The sequence below is a fragment of the Molossus molossus genome, unplaced genomic scaffold (genome assembly GCF_014108415.1).
Source record: "Molossus molossus isolate mMolMol1 unplaced genomic scaffold, mMolMol1.p scaffold_m16_p_8, whole genome shotgun sequence".
In the NCBI taxonomy this organism is placed as follows: Eukaryota; Metazoa; Chordata; class Mammalia; order Chiroptera; family Molossidae; genus Molossus; species Molossus molossus.
This window is the reverse complement of record NW_023425402.1, coordinates 46,131,076-46,157,042: the sequence shown is the minus strand read 5'-3', so window position 1 is coordinate 46,157,042 and position 25,967 is coordinate 46,131,076. Positions and strand designations below refer to the sequence as shown.

General features: G+C 39.7%; 1 protein-coding gene across 1 annotated transcript; it reads right to left on the bottom strand.

Moving 5' to 3' along the window:
- Positions 1-924: 924 nt before the first annotated feature.
- On the bottom strand, positions 925-24,409 carry RIPPLY2 (ripply transcriptional repressor 2). The gene is given in 6 exon segments (XM_036247739.1): positions 925-1,086; positions 4,792-4,847; positions 5,189-5,267; positions 5,447-5,566; positions 5,568-5,709; positions 24,304-24,409. Coding segments are annotated over 6 exon segments (651 nt in total). The 3' UTR covers positions 925-938.
- Between the last annotated feature and the right edge of the window lie 1,558 nt (positions 24,410-25,967).

The window sequence follows — 25,967 nt, the reverse complement described above, 5'->3', positions numbered from 1 at the left end:
CCCATTAAAAGATAATTTATTCTTCTATGAATCTACTTTAAAACACTAATCACTGAGAATTTCTTATTTCACTTTCCATAAGAATTTTTTTACATGAGTATATTAGGAGCAGCAAACCAGAGCGAAGGGAGGTGATGTTGTTGGAGAATGTTTCATATCTGCCAAAATTTCCTCTTCGATAGAAAATGGAAAAAATACTATCAGATTCTGGCCTTTTGGCTGCCCTTTTTAAGACTCCACTTAAATCATGCCCATTTAAATACTGTGTTTTAATTCTGGGGATTCCTCAATGTACTGCCATAAGTTTTGAATATTTATGCTATTTTACAACTGGATTTAAGGACAGCAGAAGAGTATTAAAGAAAATTTCTTGAGTCACCATTCATTAAAAATGCCTAAAATTTAATAGCCTTAACACTGATTCTCATTCTCAATTATAGACAATGATTTAAAGTATTTTTCACCATCTGCTCGAAAACAGAAAACAATAATGTATAATTGGCAACATAAGGTTATTTTCTTCATTATCTAATAATATTCATCTGTAACTACAATATCCACTGGAAATCAATAGGAAATAGCAGATGTTACAAGATTCAGTTGAAAAATATTGTCATTCTCTGCAGTTATAACTAAATATTCATAAAATTATAACTAAAGATAAACTTTTAATTTGATGAAGAGATCAAAATTATCTTTTGTAAGTGTCAAATGTTTACAACACAATCAAGACGTTTGTAAATGGCACCTACTTTTAAATTCCAGCATTGGATAATAGTGTAGGGATTTAAAAAAGGCCCAACTACCATAGTAATTACAAAATATTTATTTTATTAATAATTTACATACAAATAAATAAGCTTAAAGGATTATGATACATTTTCAGACTAAATTTAAATCCTACAAACTTTTACTGTCATCAAAAGTAACTAATCAGATTAATTTTCACAGATCAGTTCCTCAATTTCATCTTCACTATCAGAGTCTTCATAAAATGAAATTGTGGCTTGAATTGGAAAAAATTTCAGAAGAGCTTCTGCTTCTTGGTATAAGTAATCATAACACTTTGATTTGGGCCAAAATAGTCTGAAAAAAGCAGACAACATAATACACTTTATCTTTTTTATATTTAGAATCCTTATACTCATGAAATGTTCAAATTTTAAGAGCTCCATGTATTTAACAATTGACTTATGCATTTAAACAGTCTTAAGATATAGTTTTAAAATGTTACTATCACAGCCCTGGCAGGTTTGGTTCAGCAGTTAGAGCGTCAGCCTGCGGACCAATAAGTCATGGGTTTGATTCCAGTCAAGGGCACATACCTCTCGATGCAGTTTGTCCTTGGCCCTGGTCGGGTCTCATGAACGAAGGCAACCAGTCTGTGGCTCTATCACATCGATGTTTCTCTCTGTCTCTCTCCCTCCCTCCCTCCCACTCTATCTGATGATAAATAAAATAATATCCTCGAGTGAGGAATTTAAAAAAAAATGTTACTATCACAGTTTGCATGGAGCCTATTTGCCAAAGTATCAATAACTGGTTGATTATTTGAAATCTTTATTCAAGTTGTAAGTGGAGTCAAACAAATTCACACTGAACCCTGTGTAAGCCTAAGATCAATATTTATTTACTACAGGCATTATAGATATTTTTATTCTTAAAAAACAAACAAACAAAAGGCTTATCTTCCAGTTTCTAAATTTCTTAGGGAAGAAAATGAATCTCACCCTTACATTAAAAATTCTGATAACCAACTTTATGAAAACAACAAAATATTATGCCCTTACACAGAGGCAGAAATCACCTAGAATCTTGCTTAAAGCTCACACATTTAACTCTTAAAGATGTAGCCAATGTAAGTTTAAAAAAGTACAAAAAGCAGTATTTTTTAAAGTTCGTCTATGCACTCACCACTTGAGGTACAGAAAGACTACCTCTGAGCCCAATCTTGACCCCATCTCCTCTCCTTTCCCCATCCAATTAAATTTGGGGACACCTTCGTGAGATATTGAGAATGACATGACACTGGTTTCATACAAATAATTCACATGTAAACATTTTTACCTCAGAATTTCAAATTTCTAAAAAATATTAAACTTGCCATCTGGTCTTCTATTATTTTTCATCAAAGGAAAAGAAAAGAGGAGGGAAAAGGCTGAATCTCCAACTACAGTGTAGTCATTTTAGTGTAAATAGCCACATGTACTCATGTAATAGAGTGATTCTAGCAGAGATGGTACATTATGTCCAATATACTGCATTGAAAAGACAAAAAGTAGGCAATGTAATTTATAACTTTTTTTTAGCAAAATGGTAAAACATAGTTTATAATTTTGGTGTCAAATTAGTAACCATTCAATCATTCAATAAATATTTAGTGCTTTCTTGTGCCAGACATAATTCATAATTCGAAGATGAATAAATCATGATCTCTACCCTCTAGAAGTTGACAATTGAGTAAAAAGAATTAGAAATACATAATACTACTCAAGATAGAAATTAAGAAAAGTAAAATAAATTTAAGAGAGGTGCAAACATAATGCTAGACATAGTAGTTCAGAAAAGAAAGGAATAGCTTATATAGGAAAGAACTGCTTTTTTAACGTGTTACTGGAACTGCCAAACCCAAAGAATGATGTTTAATTGTTATTATATTCTCCCAGAATTTCTCACTGACCATTTTTCTTCCAGGGACTCTGTAGGTCTCTGAATTTCCCATTCTGAATGCTTCTTCTCTGTCTCCTTTATGGACTTTCTTTCTTTGTATACAGGTTAGATGTTGGTCTTTCCTCACAGTTTTATCACAAGTGACCATCTCTCCTCTCTGATTCCCCAGGATGACCTGACCCACTGCCATGCTTTTCCAGCTGTTTATTTACCAAAAGCTCCCAAGTCTGCATTTCTATTTAAGAACCTGTTGATAGCCCCCTGGTTTATATATGCAGCTCTCTAATGGACACTGCCATTTGGATGCCCACAGGTACATTAAAATCCATAAGTGAAAAAATTAGACTCATTATCTTGCTCCTCAAATCTATTTTAACCCTAATTTCCCGTCTGTTAGTATAGTATTCAACCTGGTCATCAGCCACAAACTTGGGAACCATTCTGTCTTTTTACCTTCTTCTTCACCTACCATATCCTATACGTTATAAGTCTAATCTATTTTGTCACCTAAGTATTCCCCAAATTCACCTAGGCCTATCCTCACTTCCAATGCCTTAGAATGGCTCTTTATCATTCTTGCCTGAACAATTGCAATAATTTCCAATTTCACTTTTGGTGTTTCAACTAAGACTATATACCACTTCCTTGGTGATTTTTCTTAAATATAAAATCTGATCACCACCACTCTTCTGTTTAAAATACTTTTCGGCCCTGGCCGGTTTGGCTCAGTAGTTAGAGCATCGGCCTGCGGACCAGAGTCCCAAGTTCAGTTCCCGCTAAGGGCACGTACCTTGGTTGGGGTTTGTCCCCGGCCCTAGTTGGGGGTTGGGGTCGTGTGGGTGGCAACCGGTCAATGTGTCTCTCTCACATTGATGTTTCTCTCTCTCTCTCTTCCTCCCTCCATCCCTCCCGCTCTATCTGAATATAAATGCAAAAATGTCCTCGGGTGAGGATAAAAAAATAAAAATAAAATCCTTTTTGTAATCCCCAGTGCTACCTACAGGATCAAGACAAAACTCTGTATTCAGGTGTACAATATCTGGCCTCTGGCTTCCATGCTAGAATGACCACAGCTTCACACACCCAAATTTCAGCAACTCTCAATGCTTGCAGAGGAGCTATGCTGTTCCTGAGCCTGTTATCTCTTTCCCTATTGTTTCTAGTGGAAAATCTACCTACCTTCCCCATCTACCATCCATTTGGCTAACTTCAAAACCACAACCTATAATACACACTTTCCTGGCCCTTCCCCACTCCCTCTGACAGTTAGGCACTTCATGCCTTGAGGTGTAAAACTGACCAAATTGAACTCTCTCATAACACTTCCCACAGGGTTGTGACTATTTTTTTTCCTGTGTCCTTCACTAGTGCTAGCACATGGCAGGAAATTAATCAAAATGCTATTAATAAATACATACGCATTTTACAAACATCATATAGCTCTTCACCTAACTGCTCTCTGAAGCAAGCAAACTGCAAAATTAACTTTTTACCTGGTTAAAGGTGACAAAGAATCCTACAGAAAGGCTGGCTTCCTGTGACTGGAACAGGAAACTACCTCCTCATTGTTATGCCAAACAACTTGTGATCCCTTTTATGATCCTTAGTAACCTTTAGAATTTTCATCACATTTCTGTTTTCTCTTACACAGCAAGCCTAGTTTGCGGAATTTGCTATAAAACTGTAACTGTGAACACCATTCTTCCTTCTGTTTTGCAAGGGAATAAGAATGTACACACTCTACCTGGTGTGAAGTCAATTTCATTCAGACCTCTTGGCATTAAAAAAAAGAAAGAAAAAGAAAAAACTGTTCTGCAGGTACAAGATATCAACGTTCAACTTTTATTGTATCATCATCCACTGTCCTTCTTATTACTATATTTCTTAAGCTTTTACTGAGTATGCACTAATTAACAGCTCTTCTAAGTGAGAGCGTAAGCTCCTACATTTTTTAATTAGATGAGTAAAGGATCTCTGGGACTGAGAAGATAAAGTAACCTTGAAGGTAGATTTTCCAATAGAAAAAACTGCAGAACCAGCTGCTGAGCTGGGCTGTGCGAAGTCCCCAGCTCTTCCTTGGGCTGAACGCGCAGGAGAACTTCGGTTTGGCCTGTCACTTACCTGACTGGGTGCCTGTATCGAGAAAGCTTTCCAGAGGCTTCGGTCATTCGGGACATCTGGGGACGTAAGGAGATGAATCATAGTTACGACTCACCTTTTTCTAGAAACCGGAAACGCGCGCGACCAAGCGATCCTCGCACCCGCTGAGAATGTGACCCCCGGGCTCTCCGCAGCCTCGCTGTCGGTCCGATCCTGGTGCCGCAGTTGCTCTGGAGGACACGCTCGCCTCATCAGCACCGACAGGGTCACCGGGTAGGGCCACTGCAGTACCACCGACAGGCGCGATCTTAAGCGAGGGGCAGGCGGGGCGCGTGTCTGCCTAGGGCCGTGTGTTCCCAGCCCTGGAGAACCATCTGCGCCCCTCGGAGACACGGCCAGCCAGGCGCGGCTCACTCACCCCCTCCGCGGCGTGGTGCGAGGCCTCCTCCTCTGGCTTGTCTTGGGCGTCAACCCACGGTCTCCAGAAGTCTCCGGATCTGCGGGGTGGGGAGCAAAGGCGCGCAGAGGAGACGTGAGGCCAGACCCGACACAACCGATAGCAGATGAGCGTGGACCCGGGGGAGCGGAGGTGGAGGGAACGGAGAGGAGGAGCTGGGGAGGCGCGGACAGGAGAGATGGGGTAGGGGAGGTTCAGGGCGGTGCTGAAACATGGTACCCGGAGTCCGCGCTCCCGCGCCGCGCGGGGCCGTCGGGGGCCGCGGGCAGCAGGCGGTGGCAGCGCGCGCGCTCGCCGGCCTCGCTCTCCGAGCGCTCCGCGGTCTCCATGGCGCAGCGGGGCTGACAGATGGTCGCTGCCAGCTCGCGGAAAAGCCTGCCCTTTGCACACACCAGGCCCAAGACCGGAGCTTATATAGCCTCTGCGGCCTGCTGCATATTGAGAGGTTCGCTTCCTCTCCGCCTGTCTCTGCCCTGCTAGCCCTATAAACAAAACGGCTGCGCGTGAAGGCGCAGCGGACTGAACTCGGTGTGAACGCGTGCAGCTCCCAAATGGCCAGGGAAGGCGTTTGTCGAGCGAGTGTTAATCGCTCTTCACACATGGCTGCGGGAGAAAAAACAACTTTCGCCCGAGCAGCCAATTTCCAAGTGAAAAGGTTAGGAGGGGATAAAATTAAGTGATTATACACCTTTTGTGTATTTCTGCAAAAAGGCCAAGTGGCTGGTAATTGCTTGACTCGCCCAAGTCTCCAGGGTTTTTGGCCTTTAGCAAATGAAACTGGTTCTGCAGTCCGTAAAAGATGGGATGCTGAATAAATGAAAAGGAATGGCCTTACTTTCTCTTTCTGGCACAATACAAGATGGGTGAATGAATGAAAAGAATATCGGGGTTTAAAAAAATGTATTAACAGTCTGGGTTCATATATCTGCCTATTATTATTTGAAGATGATACGAAATTCAGAAGAGATAAATTGTAGTATCTTGAATGTTCCAGCCAAGAGGGCCAGAGACTGGAGTCATGTGCTTTATAATATAATCTTCTCATAATTTAATGTTGTGATTTTTCCTAACATCTTATTAGTCCCCTGAAGTCTTGAGTTTCATCTACACAATTCTGTCACTTCTTGGCATTTGGTCACTCAATGATAATTATAAAATAATTTGGGGGGGATGTATAAAATGATAATGGAATCTTAAAAAGTTATGATACGGGACAAGTTAGTCAGCTTTTTTGTGCCCTGTCTCTTGTATAAATTAGTCCTCATTTACTACAGAGGTCCCTTAAACATAGTAAAAGAAAAAGTGTTATGCCTCAAAGGAAAGATGATATATAAATGCTATATTTTTCAAAATGTTTTAAATAAAAGAGCTGATTTCCTCTTAAAAGTTGTAGATTAAAAAAAACATTTTTTTTTAACCTTGAATGTAAGCTATATTGTGTCTGCTATTCCTTCAGTTACTGCTTAGGAAAATGATCCATTGAATTAATGCCTAGGACCTATAAGGATCTATCAATTAGGAAGGTGAGATATGGTTTGCTTCATATAATGAAATCTGTAACAATAGGTACTTAACGTGTGTCTCAATCCCCTAGAACAGCGATTTTCAACTTTTTTCATCTCATGGTACAGATAAACTAATTACTAAAATACTGTGGCACACCAAAAGGGGAAAAAAAAAATGTTTTTTTCCCATCTGCCAAAAAAAGTTGGGTATAATTTTGATTAATTCACACTAAACAGCTATTGTGTTGGCAGTTGTCATTTTTTATTTTTTTTATTTTTTTGTAATCCTCACCCGAGGACATTTTTCCATTTTTTGTACAGATAGAGTGGGAGGGAGAGAGAGGAACAGAGAGAGAGAGAGGGAAACATCGATGTGAAAGGGACACATCGAGTGGCTGCCACCCGCACTACCAACCAGGGCCGGGGACAAACTGCAACCGAGGTACATGCCCTTAGCGGGAACCGAACCCGGGTCTCTGTGAACTGCAGGCGGATGCTCTAACCGCTGAGCCAAACCGGCCAGGGCGGCAGTTGTCGTTTTTTAAAGTTGACAATCTAAGGCAGAAGAGGTCGATGCCCTGACTAAATAGTCAGGTATTGCATGTTTTAAAAATTCTGTGGTGCATCAGTGTGCCATGGCACACGGGTTGAAAATAGCTGCCTTAGAATTATTGTTAGGTAAAATAAAATAAAACTTACGGAATGCTTACTACAGTGCCTAACACATAGTGAGCGCTCAACAAATCTCAAGCTATTTAAAAATATATAAGCCTTTAACAGATGTTGAGCTATCTGATCAAATGGCCTATCATTTAAGTTCTGTAAACATCGTTTGAGGTACCTGTAATATGCTAAGTACTGTGCTTTCTGGATGTAAGGGTGAATAAAATAGTTCCCCTATCTGTAAGAGGATTATGGTCATCACCATCTATAGCCTTCACAGTGGCCACATAAGCAAAGGTTTTTTAAAAGTGCCATATTCAATAACAAAAGCACATTTTACTCAGAGGAGTGGCACGAGAAAGGAAAGAGGTATGTCTGTTTGGGACAACCACGAAAGCCTTCTTAGAGTAAACGGAACCCACATTGGAATTTCTTGAAGGATCAATCAAGAAATAGAATAGCGTGTGTGTGTGCAAGCGTGCATATGTGTGTTTGTGTGTGCACGTGTACTCGTGCAGGAGTGGGAGGAGGAGGAGGAACAGTGCTTCTAGGGTGAGGTATTCTAGGGCAGGGATGTGGCCGAGGAGACAGAAAGGACTTGGACGATTAACAGCCTAATATGCCATGACAGAGCATTTCATCTTTATTCTGTAAGTGCTGGTGAAAATTGTAAGCGGGAGAGTGGAATGGTCAAAGTTTGCATTTTATGAAAATCACTCTGGAAGCCATCTGGAAGATCGATTAAGGGGAGGGTGGTAATAGAGACAGGGAGATCATTTACAAAGTCACTGTAATATTTCAGTCAACAGGTAATGAGATGTATTTAAGGATATACATGACAGAATATATTTGAGGGATACTAAGGGAATAAAATCTATAGAACTAGCCAAATCACAAAATGTGGATGGACATGAAAGTGGAGACTGGATATGCCCCTAGGTTTTCTAGCCTGGTTAAGTGGATGGAGATGGTGATGGCTTAGAGACAAGGAAAACGGGGAATATAGGAGGAAAGCAGGTCAGATGCTTTGCTGTTGTTTTATCTGTTAATAGAGTGCAGGGAAAAATTGAGGAATTTGGTTTTGGATCTTGAATCAGTCAGGTCAGGCTGGGTTACAGGGCAATAATAAACTACTCCAAAATCTCACAGGCTTAACTTAATAGAAGTTTATTTCTCACTCATGCTGTATGTCCACTTTTGGTGGACATACAGCATGAGTTGGTGGGAGATTTGCTTCACATCACCTTTGCATGAGTTGGTGGGAGATCTGCTTCACATCACCTTTGCATAAGGAACAGGTGGATGGAGCCTCTTTCCTCTGCAGTGTTGCCACTTATAACATAAGAATGGGAACAAAATTATGTGTGTGTGCCAGCTTTTCAAAGCTTCTGCCTAGAAGTGACACACATCACCTCCAATATGTCCCACTGGTCAACATAAGTCATAAGACACACCTAATTTCAAAGGAGCAGGTATGCAGTTCCACCAAGTGTCCAGAAAAAGGAGAAACAAGAATAAGCCACATTATGAGTACCAGAATCTGCCCTTGTGGCTACCAAATATTCAGTTAACTTTCCTTCTTGCATGTAAAGTACAGTCACTGTAAAGAAAGGAACTCAGAAGTGATCTAATAGATTTTAGAAGGCTTGGTAACACATTTGTGGAGAAGATACCCAGGGGACAACCAGAAATATGAGATATGGAGTTTAGTAGAGAACTTAAGGCTAAAGAGTTACATGTGGGAATTATAATAGGATAGGTGGTAACTAAAACCATAGGAATTGATTGGTTTTCCCAGAGAAATTTTGCAGCTTGAAAACAGGACCAAGGACAGAGCTCTGAGAGTACTATTTGATTGTAAACATAGAGGGTATGCAATAAATAAATTAATTAGCTCTCTCACGGAAAAGGAATGGTGAAGGTGGTAGAAGGTGCATTTGTGGAGCAGGTGTGGTGGAAACATGGGATGAAAGAATTCCAACAAGGAAGGAAAGGTCCGAGACATTAAGTGTCACCAAGGGTCAACAAGATAAGGATACGTGTTAATTAAATTTAGCAAGTAAAAGGTTTAAGTGACTTTAAAACTGTATCTTGAGTATATGCAGACTGAAGCTTTTTTTACAGTAAGTTGAACTCTAGAGGTGAAAAAATAAAATCAATGAGTTGCTACCCTTTTGAGAGGGAAAAGGAAAGAGAAGGAGAATGCTGGATCAGTAGAGGGTTTTTTTGTTGTTGTTGTTTGTTTTTTAAGGTGTAAGATAAAATGATGAGAGGAGGCAGGAGAACAGTGACCTCTATAGAGAGGGGACAGGATGATGGCTTTTGGTCCCCTAGAAGGGAGAAAGAAATGAGGTTAGTAGCCCTGAGGAAGATTCTCATGCAGTCGGAGAGTGTGCATCAGTGATATATAAGTGCTGGATGTATACATGATGTAATCCACATCTGGGAGCACTGGAGAAACAAGTTTAATAAAGGTGACTAGATCTGGTGTGGAGGAGTGATATAATATGATAATAAGATATAAGTCTGAGAGAATATCAATTGTCCTAAAATTGTGAGAAAAAGAATGCATTACTAAAAAGAAAAAAAAAGGTGAATCAAATATATGGCAAGACTGACCAAATTTAGGTAAATTGAGAAATATAAATATGGATTATTAGAACTATAAAATCCCAAATTTTCCATTTATAAATTCTGTGTATGCCACCTATTTACACTGAGGTTGAAATTGATTTACAGTGTGGGCAGGCCAATATAACTTATTCATGTTCCATTTTAAATTTCTTTTAGAATTCTCTATGACTTCTTTTTGTGGCTGAATAATATACATATATATATATATATATATATATGAATATGTATATATATAATCAATGGATAAATTGTCCATTGATGGACTCTTAGGTTGCTCCCATGTCTTGGCTATTGTAATAATGCTGCAGTGAACATGGGAGTACAGATATCCTTTGGATAAATACCCAGAAGTAGAATTTCTGGATTATATGGCAGTTCCATTTTTTGAGGAACCTCAATACTGTTTTCTATAGTGGCTGCACCAATAAATATTTCCAACAAGAGTGCCAAGCATCCCCCCTTTTCCTCCTCCTCACCAACACTTGCTATTTCTTGTCTTTTTGATACTAGCCATTCTGTCACCTTGAAGTGGTATCTCACTATGGTTTAGGTTTGCATTTCCCTGATGATTGGTGAGGCTGAGCAACTTTTCAGGTACCTGTTGGTCATCTGTATGTCTTCTTTGGAAAAATCCTTTTAGATCCTCTACCCACTTTTTAACCAAATTGTTTGTTTTCTTGCTATTTAGTTGCATTTGTTTGGATATTAACCCATTATCAGATACATAATTTGAAAATACATCCTCCCATTTGGTAGGGTGTCCTTTTATTTTGTTGATGGTTTCCTTGGCTGGGCAGAGCTTTTAGTTTCATCTATTTCAACTCATTTTATTTTTGTTTTTCTTGCCTTTTGTTTTGCTTTTGGTGTCAAATCCAAAAAAAATCATCACCAAGACCACTGTCAAGGTGCTTACCACCTATGTTTTCTTGTAGGATTTTTATGATTTCAGGTCTTATGGTAAGTGTTTAATTCATTCAGAGTTGATTTTTGTATATGGTGTAAGATAGTGGTCCAGTTTCATTCTTTACTATGTGGCTGTCCAGTCTCCCCAACACCACTGTCCTTTCCTCATTGTATATTCTTGGCTCTTTTGTCATAAATTAATTTACCATATGTACATGCATTTATTTCTGGGTTCTCTGTTCTCTTCTATCTATCTATGTGTCTGTTTATATGTCAATACCATATTATTTTAGTTTATATTCGTAATATAGGTTAAAATCAGGGAGCATGATGTTTCCAGCTTTGTCCTTCTTTCTTTCTTTTTTTTTTTTTTTTTTATCCTCACCCGAGGATATTTTTCCATTTTTTGTACAGATAGAGTGGGAGGGAGAGAGAGGAAGGGAGAGAGAGAGAAACATCGACATGAAGGGACACATCGAGTGGCTGCCACCCGCACGACCAACCAGGGCCAGGGACAAACTGCAACCGAAGTACGTGCCCCTAGCGGGAACCGAACCCGGGTCTCTCCAGACCGCAGGCCGACGCTCTAACTGCTGAGCCAAACTGGCCAGGGCTGTCCTTCTTTCTTTTATTCTTTTTTTTTTTTTTATCCTCACCCGAGGATAACATTTTTGCATTTATCTTCAGATAGACTGGAAGGGAGAGAGGGAAGAAGAGAGAGAAAAACATCAATGTGAGAGGGACACATCAATTGGTTGCCATCCACACGACCTCAACCAGGGCCGGGGACAAACTGCAGCTGAGGTACATGCCCTTAGCAGGAACCAAACCCTGGTCTCTCCAGTCTGCAGGCCGACGCTCTAACCGCTGGGCAAAACTGGCCAGGGCTTGTTCTTCTTTCTCAATAGTATTTTCGTTATTCAGGTCTTTTGTGATTCCATACAAATTTCAAAATTGTTATTTCTATTTATGTGAAAATTTCCATTGGAATTTTGATAGGATTACACTAAATCTGTAGTTTGCTTTGGGTAATATAGACATTTTAGCAATATTAATTATTCCAATCCATGAGCACAGAATATCTTTACATATATTTGTGTCTTCAATTTATTTAGTCAATGTCTTACAGTTTTCAGTATACAGGTCTTTCACTTCCTTGGTTAAATTTATTCCTAGGTATGTTGTTCTTTTTGATACAATTGTAAGTGGAATTATTTTCTTAATTTCTCTTTCTGAGAGTTTGCTATTAGTGTATAGAAATGCAACTTTTAAAAAAAAATATTGAGTTTGTACACTGCAACTTTACTGAATTTGTTTATTAGTTCTAACAGGTTTTTTTTTTTTTGGTGGAGTCCTTAGGGTTTTACATACATAATATCATGTCATCTACAAAAATAAACAGTTTTATTTCTTCCCTTCTAATCTAGATGCCTTTTATTTCTCTTTGTTGCCTAACTGCTGTGGCTAGGACTTCCAAAATGTTGTTGAATAAAAGTAGTGCGAGTGAGCATTCCTGTGTTGTTCCTGATCTTGGAGTAAAAACATTAAGCTTTTCACTGCTGAGTATGATGTTAGCTGTGGGTTTGTTTTATGTTTTTATTATATTGAGGTACATTCCCTCTATACACATTGTTGACAGTTTTTATCATAAATGGGTGTTGAATTATTTTGAATGCTTTTTCTGCATTATTGAAGTGATCATATGATTTTTATTCTGTGTTTTGTTAATGTGGTTTATCACATTGCAGTTGTTGAAACTTCCTTGCATTTCATTTGATCATTGTGTGATCCTTTTAATGTATAGTTGAATTTGGTTTACTCATATTTTGTTAAAGAACGTTGCATCTATGTTTACGAGGGATATTGACCAGTAATTTTCTTCTTCTTATAGTGTCCTTGTCCAGACAAGGACCGATTTCAGTGTAAGGTTAATGATGGTTTCATTAAATGAGTTTGGTAGTATCCCCTCCTCTATTTTTTTGTAACAGTTTGAAAAGATTTGGTATTTATTCTTTAAATGTTTGGGAGAATTCACTAGTGAAACCAACTGGATCCTGGACTTGTTGGTTGAGAGAATTTTGATAACTGATTTAATCTTCTTACTAGTAATCAATCTGTTCATATTTTCTATTCATAATTCAGTCTTAGTAGGTCATATTTTGTAGGAATTTATCCATTTCTATAATATGTGCTTTACATAACATTATCAACACACTTTTCATAACACATCAGTGAGGTAGACAAATCTACACAGTCTTTTAGAATTAAAAATATTTAAAACTTTATTTAGGAAAGAACTTCATTTGATTACTTTAACAAGTATTTCATGAACACCTCCTCTGTGCCAGGAGCTGTTCTCGGAGCTCGGTGTATGTCAGTAGATAAAACAGACAAAACTCTCTACCTTCATGGAGCTTACATTCTAAGCCATCTAAGCCTTCCACTTTTATATTTTACTAAAAGCACGTCTTATAAATTAACCTGGCACATGGTGCATGTGTACCTAACATGCTTTATTTTTTATCTTTGGACTTTTCCCTACCTATAAGATGACAAACAAGAAGTGTACCCTGAAGAAAGGGAGCCAGGTGATGTTCCCTGAGGAGGAAGAGTGGAAGAGATCAAGAGTACATAAAAGCACCCTGGCCGGTTTGGCTCAGCGGTTAGAGCGTCCATCTGCGGTCCAGAGAGACCCGGGTTCAGTTCCCGCTAAGGGCATGTACCTCACTTGCAGTTTTTCCCTGGCCCTGGTTGGTCGTGCTGGTGGCAGCCACTCGATGTGTCCCTTCACGTCGATGTTTCTCTCTCTCTGTCTCTTCCTCTCTCTCGCTCCCACTCTATCTGTACAAAAAATGGAAAAGTATCCTCGGGTGAGGATTAAAAAAAAAAAAAGTACATAAAAGCAATATGTATGTGCTTCCATTATCCAGAAAATATTAACTAATGAAAAAAAAATTACAGCTTGAGCTAGGTTCCCATTTTAAATGTGACCTGATGCTGCCCTGCCCTTTTCCACGGACAGGATGACCTCAGCAGGAGGATGACTTGTGCTCCACTTAGAGACTGGTGAGAAAGAGAAGTGTGAAGGAATGAGAGGAATATAATGACTCACAGCTGCTACTGCCCCCATGTGCCATCTGAATAGGGCCAGTTCTGCTTGTACAAAGGCGAGGCCAGTCTTAGTTCATACACATCCCCTTTTATCCAGGATTTTATGAAAGTTATTTAAGGAAAACACTGATTTATGGCTAAGTATTCTCCTTTTAAAAAGACTGTACATGCAAAATGGGCTCCTTTGTAGGAAATTTTTCATTTGTGTCTGAATGGCAACAGAGTCAAATTTATTAACAATTTTAGTATTTTATTCCACCTATGTAATTGTTTTTATGCAGAAAAGTTGTGAAAAAGTCCACTAAAAATCCCTAAACATAATATATATATATGAGGGATCTTTTTGGAATGACAGAAATGTTCTAAAATTGGATTGTAGTAATAGTTGCACAGCTCTGTAATTTACTAAATGTCATTACCTTGTGCAATGAAAATGGGTGAATTTTATGGTGTGCAATGTATAGCTGAAAATAAAAACTTTAAATATGACATTAGAAGATTTCTAACCACACTCTGTCTGGACTTGAAGAGTAAATATCACAGTCAGAATCACGCCTATTTTAAATGTTTTTGATTTGTAGGTTTTTATGAACATGCATCTTTGGTAGGAAGAGTGTTATAATGTCTATTAGAACTTTGGAATTTGTTTCAAGGCTTCTATTGCATTTACACTGGTCTCTAGGCAGTTCTAGGTAGTTTTACTGCAGGGCAGTCTTCTTGAGTCTTCATGTTGGATGCTCTGATCAGAGCAGGTTCTTTAGAAAAGATTATATTGGATCTGCACTACAAAGCTAGGCCTCCAAAATATTGAGTGCAGTGATACACCATCTGTCAGGTCTTTGTCAGTGAGATCTCCACTATTGCTGGTTTGCCAGAATCCAGAGCTCACACTGAGGCCAGTATAAAAGGAACATTTGCATCCCCGCAACTTGAGATTCAACTAAAGAGCAAGCAAGTATACTCAAGTTATTACGAATTTTACTTTGCATCATTAGAAAGTTAACATATGACTGCATCCTTAACTTACCAGTAAGTTAAAATACACCACCCTCACAAGTGGATAGGAATTTCTGTGGTCAACATTTTATACCCTCCCTCCCCTAATCTCGTTTAAAATAGTTGATTTAATAGAAGTCTTCTTTAAATTTGAGGATCAGATCCTTAGAGAAAGGTGGAATTTCCAAGCTTCGGGCACTTGAAAATCTTCCCAGGTTTAAGTAAAGATAACAGTTGTGGTAAAAACTGCTTAGAACTGAGCAGAGCAAGCATGTGTTGTTTTAAACCAAGAAGGTGCTCACAGATGGCTCAGAGAGAGATTTAGCAAGTCTGTGCTAATCACACTCATACATGGGAATATCTCCATTGAAAACACCGAATTTCATTGTACCCTTCAAGTAACTTTCTTACTTGGTTATTAACAACAATGTTATATTAAAGGGCCTAAAATATTCCATGCTTTGTATTATAGTTACAGTTTGATATATTATTGAAACCAGAATGTGAGTCCTGAGAGGCAGTTCCAATTTCAAGTGTATTGAAGACACAAAATATTTACAGAAGTTTAGATTTAGGCAAATAAATTATTATGAGTTCTTGATGGTTTCACGTCTAGAGATTTCTAAACTTTTGTGTTGGCCCCAAACAGGTTAATTTCTCATTCCTAATAATAAAGTATATAAAATGTATCCACTTGACATAAAAGAAATTGACTTATATTTTACTATGTTTTACCACATCTCTCACCTTATGTTAAGTGTTCGTTAACAATAACATTTTAATATTGCATAATATTAAATATAAATTCACAAAATACAATAAACACTGGGATTTGGTTTTAAATTTTGCTTTTAGAATATAGCATAAAATAGATAATTCAGAAAAGAAAACTGTACTCAAATATCTATGTGCCAGACCCTGTATTTAGCTTTGCACATGTAGTGTACAATAAGACCAACATGTTTTCTAGCTGTCATGGTATTTATATTGTAAATGAGAAACAGAAAATAAACAATGCAAAAGGAGACACTTACAGATTTGCAAGAATACTATAGATAGAATTAGAGGAGTGATTTAATACAAAGTAATAAGAGGAGGCCTCTTTTAAACAGGGTGGTCAGGAAAGGCCTCTAAAGAGATGACGTTTAAGCTGAGACTTGAAGGAAAAATGACAGATGACCATTTCCTAAATGATCTATAAATCATTTCTGCTATAGCCAGAAAACACAAAATCATAGCAGAAAATATATGCCTTCCCTGATTGGCTCATACTATCAGGGAGACCAGACAGCTGGTATATGGGTTGTTCCATAAAGAGAAGGACATATTGAATAGTATTTTTCTGTATTTGCTTCTGATTTGTATTAATTACTTAGATAATTTATTGTACTATAGAATGAAATTTATATTCTTTGAATATATGAAGGGTTCCCAGTTTTATCGGGAGCCAAATTTTAACTGAAAGTGTTAAGTTTAAAAGGTGTGATACTATAATATGTTAGTAACAACACATACATGATAATTTAAATAAGAAAACAAAAATGTAGTAGTATGACTGAGTAGAATTGACTTTTTGTTATTATTGAATGAAATGTTACATGGGAATTTACAGAAGACTAATGAACTGTCAATGAAGATTTAAGAAAATGAGACTTTGTATATCTTTAATGCTGCTAGAAATTCATTAGGTTCTTAGTGGCTAATGATTAATTGAAAGAAAGAAAACAGGCAAGTATAATTTTTATAAAACTTCTCTGAAATGTACCCATTATCCCACAATAATCTCAGCTACCATGATGAGAAATTTATCATGGTTGTGCAAAACCTACTGGTTGCCTAGTCTATTCACTCCTTCCCCCACATTCTTACTAAAAGTACCCCAATTTTGTGCAGATATCAAGAAGTAAAGTGCTTTTGTAAAAGCTAGGTCCTTCCTCAACCACAAAGAGAGAATCATGATTGATCTAAGCCAATCATGGCAACCTCATTTCTCTTGCCAATGATTAGTCTGAGCAATCATGTGATCCAATTTTGATTGGTGATATTTGAAAAGGAATCAGTGTTAGAGTGCCAGGGTGCTTCGGGGAAAAGTCTTTCTTGCTTCCTATAAGAAAATCATGTAAGGAAACACATTACTCCTCCATGTTTCACCTCTTGATCTTGTATTTACTTCTGACAATCAGGATTTTGAGCTACCAAGAGCTTACATGAGCCAAGATCCCGAAACTACCAAGTTGGAGTCTAGAGCTATTGTCCCTTTGATCATGGCACTAGGTATGGTATAAAATCAAGTTTTCTCTAAGTTTGGATAGGGGAGATGGCAGGGTAAATTGGTCTACAGGGATCAGCCTTAATCACTGAATGCTACCTGGAGAAGATTATATATACAGGATGATCTTTTGGCCATAGCATATTTATTTTTTATAAATTTTAATGTTGTACTATTTCAAACTCATGAAAAAGGTTGTAAAGATCTTTTGCACTTTACCTAGGTTCACCAACTGTTAAACATTTCACACAACTTGGTTTATTGTTCTGTGTGTGTGTGTGCACACACACATTTATCTCAATCACTTGAAAGTAAATTGCAGACATCATGCCCTTCTATCCCTAAATACTTTAGTATATATTCTAAAGCCAAGAACAATTTCTTTCATAATCACAGTATAATGAACAAAATCAGGAAATTCTACCTTGACACAGTGACTATTATCTAAGCCATATTCAAATGTCACCAATTATCTCAATAATGCCTATAGTAACTTTCCCCCCCACCCCTAGCCCAGGATTCAACCTAGGATCACACTACGGGGTAAGGATTTCAACATACGTATTTTGAGGAGACACAAATATAAAGTTCTTGAAATTGTCTTTGAGCTCAATGTACTTGTTATGAGTCGTTTTTTGTTTTTTCTTTTATAAAAAACTGAGGTAAGTTCTTGGCACATTAAAACTATCAATGATTTGGAAGCATCTAAAAATTTATTTTAGGTAAAGAAACTGAGGCACTGGGAAGTTAAGTAACTTGTCTAAGATCACTTAGAGGGTAACTGGCAGAGCTCAAGTTTGAACCCGAGTAACTCGACTCCAGAGACTGCTCTGTAACCACTGTGTTATAAAGAATTAATGACCAGAGCTGAACACTGGTACTCACTAGAATGCAGTGTCTGGCTGGCTTGTGGAGAGCAGGCTTCCTTTCCTGGGCTGGGGTTCATGGTCCTGGATTCATCCTGTTCCCAGAACAGAGAATTATCAAGAGCCAGAAAGGCCTCAGCCCTAGGAGGGCCTTAAGTTATATTTGTGAATGATAGATAAGAAAGGTTATGTTAAGATAGACACATAAATATTAAAAACTTTGGAACTTATATGGCAACTGATTATTTTGTCTATCTAGTTTTTAGAGTGTACGATGCGTCCTTGTAATAGGTATATTTAATCCCTCCATTATTTCAGTACAATGCCTCATGCACACTTCAACCCTGCCTGTTGTCCTCAGATCCAGAACTTGTCAGGATCCAGCTGTGGTGGGGGTGGGGTGCATGTACTGGGGAAGGGAGAGGTCATCTAACTGCTGCAAATATAGACTTTAACTAATTCTTCTGTGTTCAGCATCTCCCCACGTTCTCATCTTCAAAGGTAGCTGGTACCTCCGATTCTTGAGGCTTCTCAGGGCTCTGCAGCATGAATCAGCTTGTTTCTGGTTGTTGCCTTCTCTTAATGCTGGTTTGGGTGTCAGCTTTCCTCCGACTGATGTGTCAGTTACTAGTTCTCCATTCTCTCCTCTTCTCTTTGCTCTTGAGCATGTGTGCTTTCTTCCATTTCTTTTCTTTTTTTTAAAATTTTATTTTTGTTACAGATATTTCTCCTTTTTTACCCAATTGGCACCCTCCTCCCCATCCACCCCCCCCACCCCATCCCCGGCTTTGTTGTCCATGCCCATTGGTCATTTGAGTAGAATTTTAGGGGAGAACTGAGATAAATGTGTGTATTCAATCCACACTTTCACATATCTCTCTATCAGATATCATCAAAGGATGCTGGAGTTTGAGTGAAAGAATGAAAAGGTTAAAGAAACCCAGAGGGACTGATGCAGGAAGCAGGGAATATGGACCGTGACCCATGAAACAGCCTGCTCAGTGTGTTGCTGCTGAGGCTGCCGCTGAATAAGAATCATCTTCAGTGTGTCCCCATTCTTGCTGTGCTCTCTCAGGACTCAAGGTCGAGGATGTCCTTGCCACTGTGAGAGGATGTTCTCAAGTTGCCCACAACTGTGAGAAACTGGAGTGGATCCTGCCAGGCAGGTCCTTTCTTGGTGTGTACAGCCTGCCTCTCAGTGTCATCCACTCACGGATAGGGGGCGCTTAGGTCAGATAGAGGACAGATCTGTACCACTGGATTTCAGCTTCTGGGAAATGGGAGGTACAAACAAGGAATTCCTGTCCCAAAGGCATCCCCCATAAGGAGATCAGGGTGCTGTCCGGAGGGGGCTGTGCATTGAACACCTGCTGGTCCTTCACATCCGCTCAGCCTCAGCACAGTTTACAGCCTTGGTTTTGGCAAACAGTGCTGCGGGGGCTTCAGACAGCTTCAGGCTGCCAGCACGGCGCCTCCAGCACGCTCTGGGCATCTCTGCCTGCCTCAGGGCGGCTGTGCCAGCACCGGGGAGAGTGCTCCGCAGGCTCCCAGGAGCGGCCCTCAGGTCAGGGGAGTTACTGCTCCTATTGCCACCCTCAACCAGTGGGTGGTGGATAAATATTTCTCTGTCGAATTGTTTGCTAGACAGTTGTGAGGCCATCTATATGCTCCTCAGCAGGCCATGGTGGGAGCAAGCACCAAATGTGCCAACTGCCCCAGATAAGTGGTGGATAACTTGATAAATATCCTTGTAGTAGTTTCTTCTTCTTCCCTGTTTTACATCTTCTGGTCCCTTACTCCTGCTCCCCGAGATGATGTGTGAATAAACAACTTGCACACAAGTCCGTGTCTCAGGCTCTGCACGGGGGTGGGATCCCGACTAAGACAGAAGAAATGTGGAGGCTCCAGAGCAAAATCAGCTTTGGGGGTGATGTCTATGAATGAAGGGAGCAGCATTTTTGTGGGATCTGCTCATTTGATTTTTAAACATGGGAATAATTACAACAATACAGTGTATCCAAGGTGTCAGTACCTGCTACCCCATTTCAGAGGTCCCTTGCATGGACCTCACATATACAGGTCAGTCCCCCTAACTACGAGCCAGACCTTTCTACCACTCTGCTATCTGACTAGGTGTCCAGGACCCAGGGCATCCTGAAGGGCAGTGGGGTTCACCAGGGGACAATCAGGAATTCCAGGAAAGTCTTTCCAATATGACCTTCCTACTGTTCACTCACTGGGTCTGGTGTTGGAGCCCCCAAAGTGATGTTATCTGGGGAACTAAAAGCAAAATTAGTTGGTGTTTTAGTCATGACAGGTGAAGCTATGCTGCATTAACACATATGCCCCAGATTTCAGTGGCTTAACACAATCAAAGTTTGTTTCTCGCTAATGCCAAGTTCAATGAGGGTGCTCTTCATCAGACAGCTTTCTGGGCAGAGGTCCTCCAAGTTCTTTCCATCCTGTAGATTCACCATGTACATGCTTGTAATCCCCAGGGAAAGCAGGATCGAGCACAGATTTCTTATATCCCATCCATATCACATTGACCAGACCAAACACTCGGTCCCGCCTAGATGCTGGGGGCCAAGGTAGAGTCCCTGTGTTCCCAGGAGGAAAAGGAAATGATTTGGTGAGCTAAGGAGTGTCTCTGCCTCATCAGGTGGTTTGTGAGAGCTTCATGCCCCTTCTCAGGTCCACTCTCATGGCACTGGTATTTTCCTCTTTTTGGCCACTTCCCCAAGATTCATTCCCAGGCTTCGGGAGTCCCACCTGGGATTGCCCATCTCTTACTCCTCTCTTATTTTTCCCACCCCCTCAATCTCCTTGTCCCTTCCTGTGATCCTTGTTCTTGCATAAAAGACTTCAAGGGATCATTCCATGTACAGCCTAAATCAAAACCAGCCAAAATAGTCGAATCTCTTTCTCTAAGGGCATAGAGGGCTCAATCTTTGAACCCACCTAAGGAGTAAGAAATAATCACATTCCACCCCTTTATTTCAGCAAAGAAATGGGCGGAAAAAGAACAAAACAATCAAAAGTTGACATTCAGAGTAACTGCATATTGATGTTCTGCTATGACTGTTTTACCTCCCTTTTCTCCATCCACATTGTTCTTCTCCCAATTCAGGTCCTCACCATCTCCCACCTGGACTGTCATAAGTCTTTATCTCTACCCTGCAGACATTGTTATCTTCTCACATGAAAATCTGGCCAAGTGTAGAAGCCTGTAATAGTTCCTGATAGTCCTATAGATATTCTTACACTCAACAGCGTGTTACCTATGGTAGGTAAAATAATGGACACCCCCATTCCTGTGAAGATGTCCACACCTAATCCCCAGATCTGTGACTATGTTATGATAAATGGACTTTGCAGATATGACTAAGGATCACGAGCTGGGATATTATCCTGACTTATTTGGGTGGGTCCAAGGTAACCACAAGACTTCTTATAGGACGGCAGCAGATGGATATGAGTAGTAGGAGACGTGACGGTGGAAGCAAGAGGTCTGAGTGTGTGAGAAAGAGGTCAAGAGCCCAGGAATACAGGCTGCCTCTAGAAGCCGGAAGAGGCCATGATTGCATTCTCCCCTGGAGCCTCCGAAAGGAACTAGCCCTGAGATACCTTGATTTTAGCTCCATATATATATATATATATATATATATATATATATATATATATATATATATTAAACTTCTGGTCTATAGAATTATAAGAATAAGCTTGTATTGTTTTGGCCACTAAATTTGTATCAATTTATTATAGCAGTACAAGGAAACTAATATAGTTCCCAAAGCTCTTTCCATCCTGCTCCCAGGATACTTTCCCAACTTCATCTCCAGCCTCTCTTCCTCTGTATCCCCCAACCACATGGAAGAATCACTGTTTCTCAACTATTTTGAAACCCTGTCTCTGCTACCCCTCTACTCCTGCTTTTTATCCACCTGATAAGTTACTAAACTCTTACTCAGGCTCCAAGGTTCAGCCCAAATTTCCTTTACTTAAGCACAGCATCTTCCTTCTCTCGCTGCATTTCCACCACTTGGATGGAATGTATGTAAATGATATATCTAATCATTTATTTAGGCCTTTCTCCCTTGCCAGAGAATAAGCCTCTCTCTAGAAAAGATCATTAAAGTATTTCTGGTTTTTAAGCCAATGCCTAAACTATTATGCTAGTAAATGTTTACTGAAGAAATTTAATTTTACACAGTTGTCCATGTGAAATGCTTAGGTGTGCAAAAAGACACCCACAGCAATCAGGTGAGGCATTTAGTTCCACATGATACAGACTTCAAGCTTTGCCCAATGTTATAGAATCATTTCGTTGTTAGGTAATCTCCTCACTACACTATCCCCACCCATTTTTAAATTGTCATAGGATCAGAAGTAATAATGATACATTGGAAAAAATCATGTATTGGATCTGGGTTAAATTTTATAAATCTACTTTTAGGTAATAGATAATATGTATATATTGTTTCTGCTCCATCTACTCCACTTGTAAACTTGAATGTGTACAAAAACTTCAGGACAATATAACAATCATAACAAAGTTTCATGTAATAAAATTAACTAATTTCTTTGAATGAACACGGTAAGCAATAAAATCCTGATATTTTAACAAGTGTAATCTAGTAGAAAAATAAGTTTTCCTATAAACATACACAGATATAAAATCACAACATCAAACATCAGGTTATATTATCTAGACACAGCTGCCAAGAAATTGATCTTGAGCATAAATTTCCAAGCCTTTGGCTTAAAAAATCCAAACTCTAAATATTTTTTGAAAATATGACTCAGAAAAATTTGGGGCTTCCCCAATGTTATCTGTTCCCTTGACTGAACAAAAGAGGCACACAGAGCATGCCGCTGTAGAAATCTAACCCTTTCAGAATTTACAGGAAGAGCAAGAAACATTCACAACCCCACATCCATCCACAGTCTCCTGACGACAGCTGGCAGTCAGTGTGTTTTCATGATAATTCTATCTCCACCCTACAGGTGAGGAAACTGACACCAGGAGGCTGAACAACTTAATTTCAGGTCCCACAGCCAGCAAAGGACGGTGCTGAGATTTGAGCTCCTGCAATCACGTCCAGTGCCTATGGTCTCAATTACAGGTCTATACTGCCTCTGAGGGAGGGCATCGATTGGCCAACTGCTGCCTCCAAAAAGCATCACTGTTTTCTAGTGCCTTCCACAGTAGGTTGGCTTCTAAACCCCACAGTGATCACAACGAATGGGCAGGGGTTGAATTGGGCTAAGATCTACAAAGCAGGTGTGAACACTCTTGTCTCTATTGTTGGCCGAAACATAGAATGAATTTTATTAGTGAGGATCCAACTTATTGAATTCTTAAGTAACCATGGTTTCTTCATACAATGAAACAAGAAATTATACCTTTGAGAAATTCCTCACCCTGACTGGGTTCTTGTCCTAACCCACATTTCTGGTTCTCTCTTTTCTGTTAGCCTTGATAGTGGAATTAAGTCCTTTTGTATCCACAATTGGGTATGTATTCTTTTCTCCCCTCTTCTATTCCTGACCTGGAAGAAGCTGAAGATAATGCTGTCACAAAATTATATACAATAAATCTGCTTTTCACTCTGCCTTTCCTGAAGATTTTGCTTTGTCTTCAGATCTACTTATGGGCAACGTAAACAAAGACAAAGGCCAAATGAAACTCTACTGTGGGTTTAAATCCATGTTGTCTCTGAGGGCTGGTTCTTTGACCCTGAGAGATGACACTATGTTCTTAGGCTTTGACTGGTCTCTAGTTTAAGAAGCCTTCTGCATAGGCTATAGGTTTCCCCACAGTCCCAGCCACCAGGGTAACTGCTCGGCTGTTGGACATTAGCTGATGACTGCTAGGACCTAGCTCTGGAGGCAGAGGTAGCTTCAGGGAAGCACAGGAAGTGGGTGTTTGGAGAGACCAACAGACTCATCTCCAATAGCACCTGCTATATGAAGCTTTCCCTTGTCTCCTTGTCCTCCAAGTAGAAATAACTCTCCAATAATAGGAGTAGGGCCAGCCTCATCTGTAGGAGTGGCAACCTGCTCAACAGCTACAAGCATTAAGCCATCATTTCAGCAGAGGACCGGCTGAGGATGGTGACTCACCCCTCTCCTCCCCACTAGAGCCGCGAATAGCTATGCTCATATTCTCCGATGTCAGAACTGGGGTCGGGGGAGGCTGACAGACATCTTGCGCAGCTTTTCCAGGCATCCTGAGCATGGAGAGAAGAGCCCAACAGAGCAATTTTTTTGCCCTTGGCTCTTTTAAACAGTTAATGAGAACTGTGTTCTCAGCTGCAGGACAGAAGTTTCTTCCCTGAGAAAACAACATAATGGAAAATAAATCCATATTTTACATTCAGTTAGAGGGAAGATACATAGAAAAGGCTAGGGCTTCTTATTCCCCAAAACCATAAAAATATATGTACAAGGGTGAACATAAATAAAGAAATGGTTAAATTAACTATGCAACACAACACCCAAATTTCAGAATACTGCAGCTTTTTAAATGAGCAAGGACTAGCTATGAGTACTGACAAGTAAATAAATATAGATATATAAATCTAGATATACTTTTAAGTGAAAAAGCAAATGATTTAATTTATGCTTAAAAAACCCCTATAGCCCTGGCCGGTTTGGCTCAGCGGTTAGAGTGTCGGCCTGCGGTCCAGAGAGACCCGGGTTCGGTTCCCGCTAAGGGCACGTACCTCGTTTGCAGTTTGTCCCCGGCCCTGGTTGGCTGTGCGGGTGGCAACCGCTCGATGTGTCCCTTTCATGTCGATGTTTTTCTCTCTCTCTCTCTCTTCCTCTCTCTCCCTCCCACTCTGTCAGAACAAAAAAATGGAAAAATGTCCTCGGGTGAGGATGAAAAAAAACCCTATAGATGTATATGTATGCTTATGTATTTTGTAAAAGCAACTGTCCATAAGAAATATGCCAAAAAATTGTGTCTGTGGGAAAGAAGTGGGAAGAAAGTGATAGGTAACTTTAATATTTGCATTGTTTATAATTTTATATTGTTTATTTGTTATTTATTTATTTTATCCTCACCCAAGGACATTTTCCCATTTTTTGTTCAGATAGAGTGGGAGGGAGAGAGAGGAAGAGAGAGACAGAGAAACATCAACGTGAAAGGGACACATCGAGTGGCTGCCACCCACATGACCAACCAGGGCCGGAGACAAACCGCAACCAAGATACATGCCCTTAGCAGGAACCGAACCCGGGTCTCTCTGGACCGCAGGCCAGTGCTCTAACTACTGAGCCAAACTGGCCAGGGCTTATTTTGTTTAAATTTTATAATTAATATCTATTTTTTATTTAAAAACAAAAATAAAGAAATAATTAAATTACCAGAAAAAAGAAAAATGGGCAGCCCTGGCCAGTTTGCCTCAGCGGTTGAGCATCGGCCTGTAGACCAGAGTCCCGGGTTCGGTTCCCGTTAGGGGCATGTACCACCAAAAAAAAAAAAAGAAAGAAAAAGTGGGCAAAGGAAATGAACAATTTTTAAAAGAAAACAAATTGCCACTTCCAAAAAATTTGAGTGCATATTTTAACTAGTTTTTTTTTTATCCTCACCGGAGGACATTTTTTAAATTTTTTGTTCAGATATAGTGGGAGGGAGACATCAACATAAAAGGGACACATCGAGTGGCTGCCTCTCGCACTGCCCTGGTTGGGGCAGGGGACAAACTGCAACCGAGGTATGTGCCCTTAGTGGGAACCAAACCCAGGTCTCTCTGGACCACAGGCCGATGCTCTAACCGCTG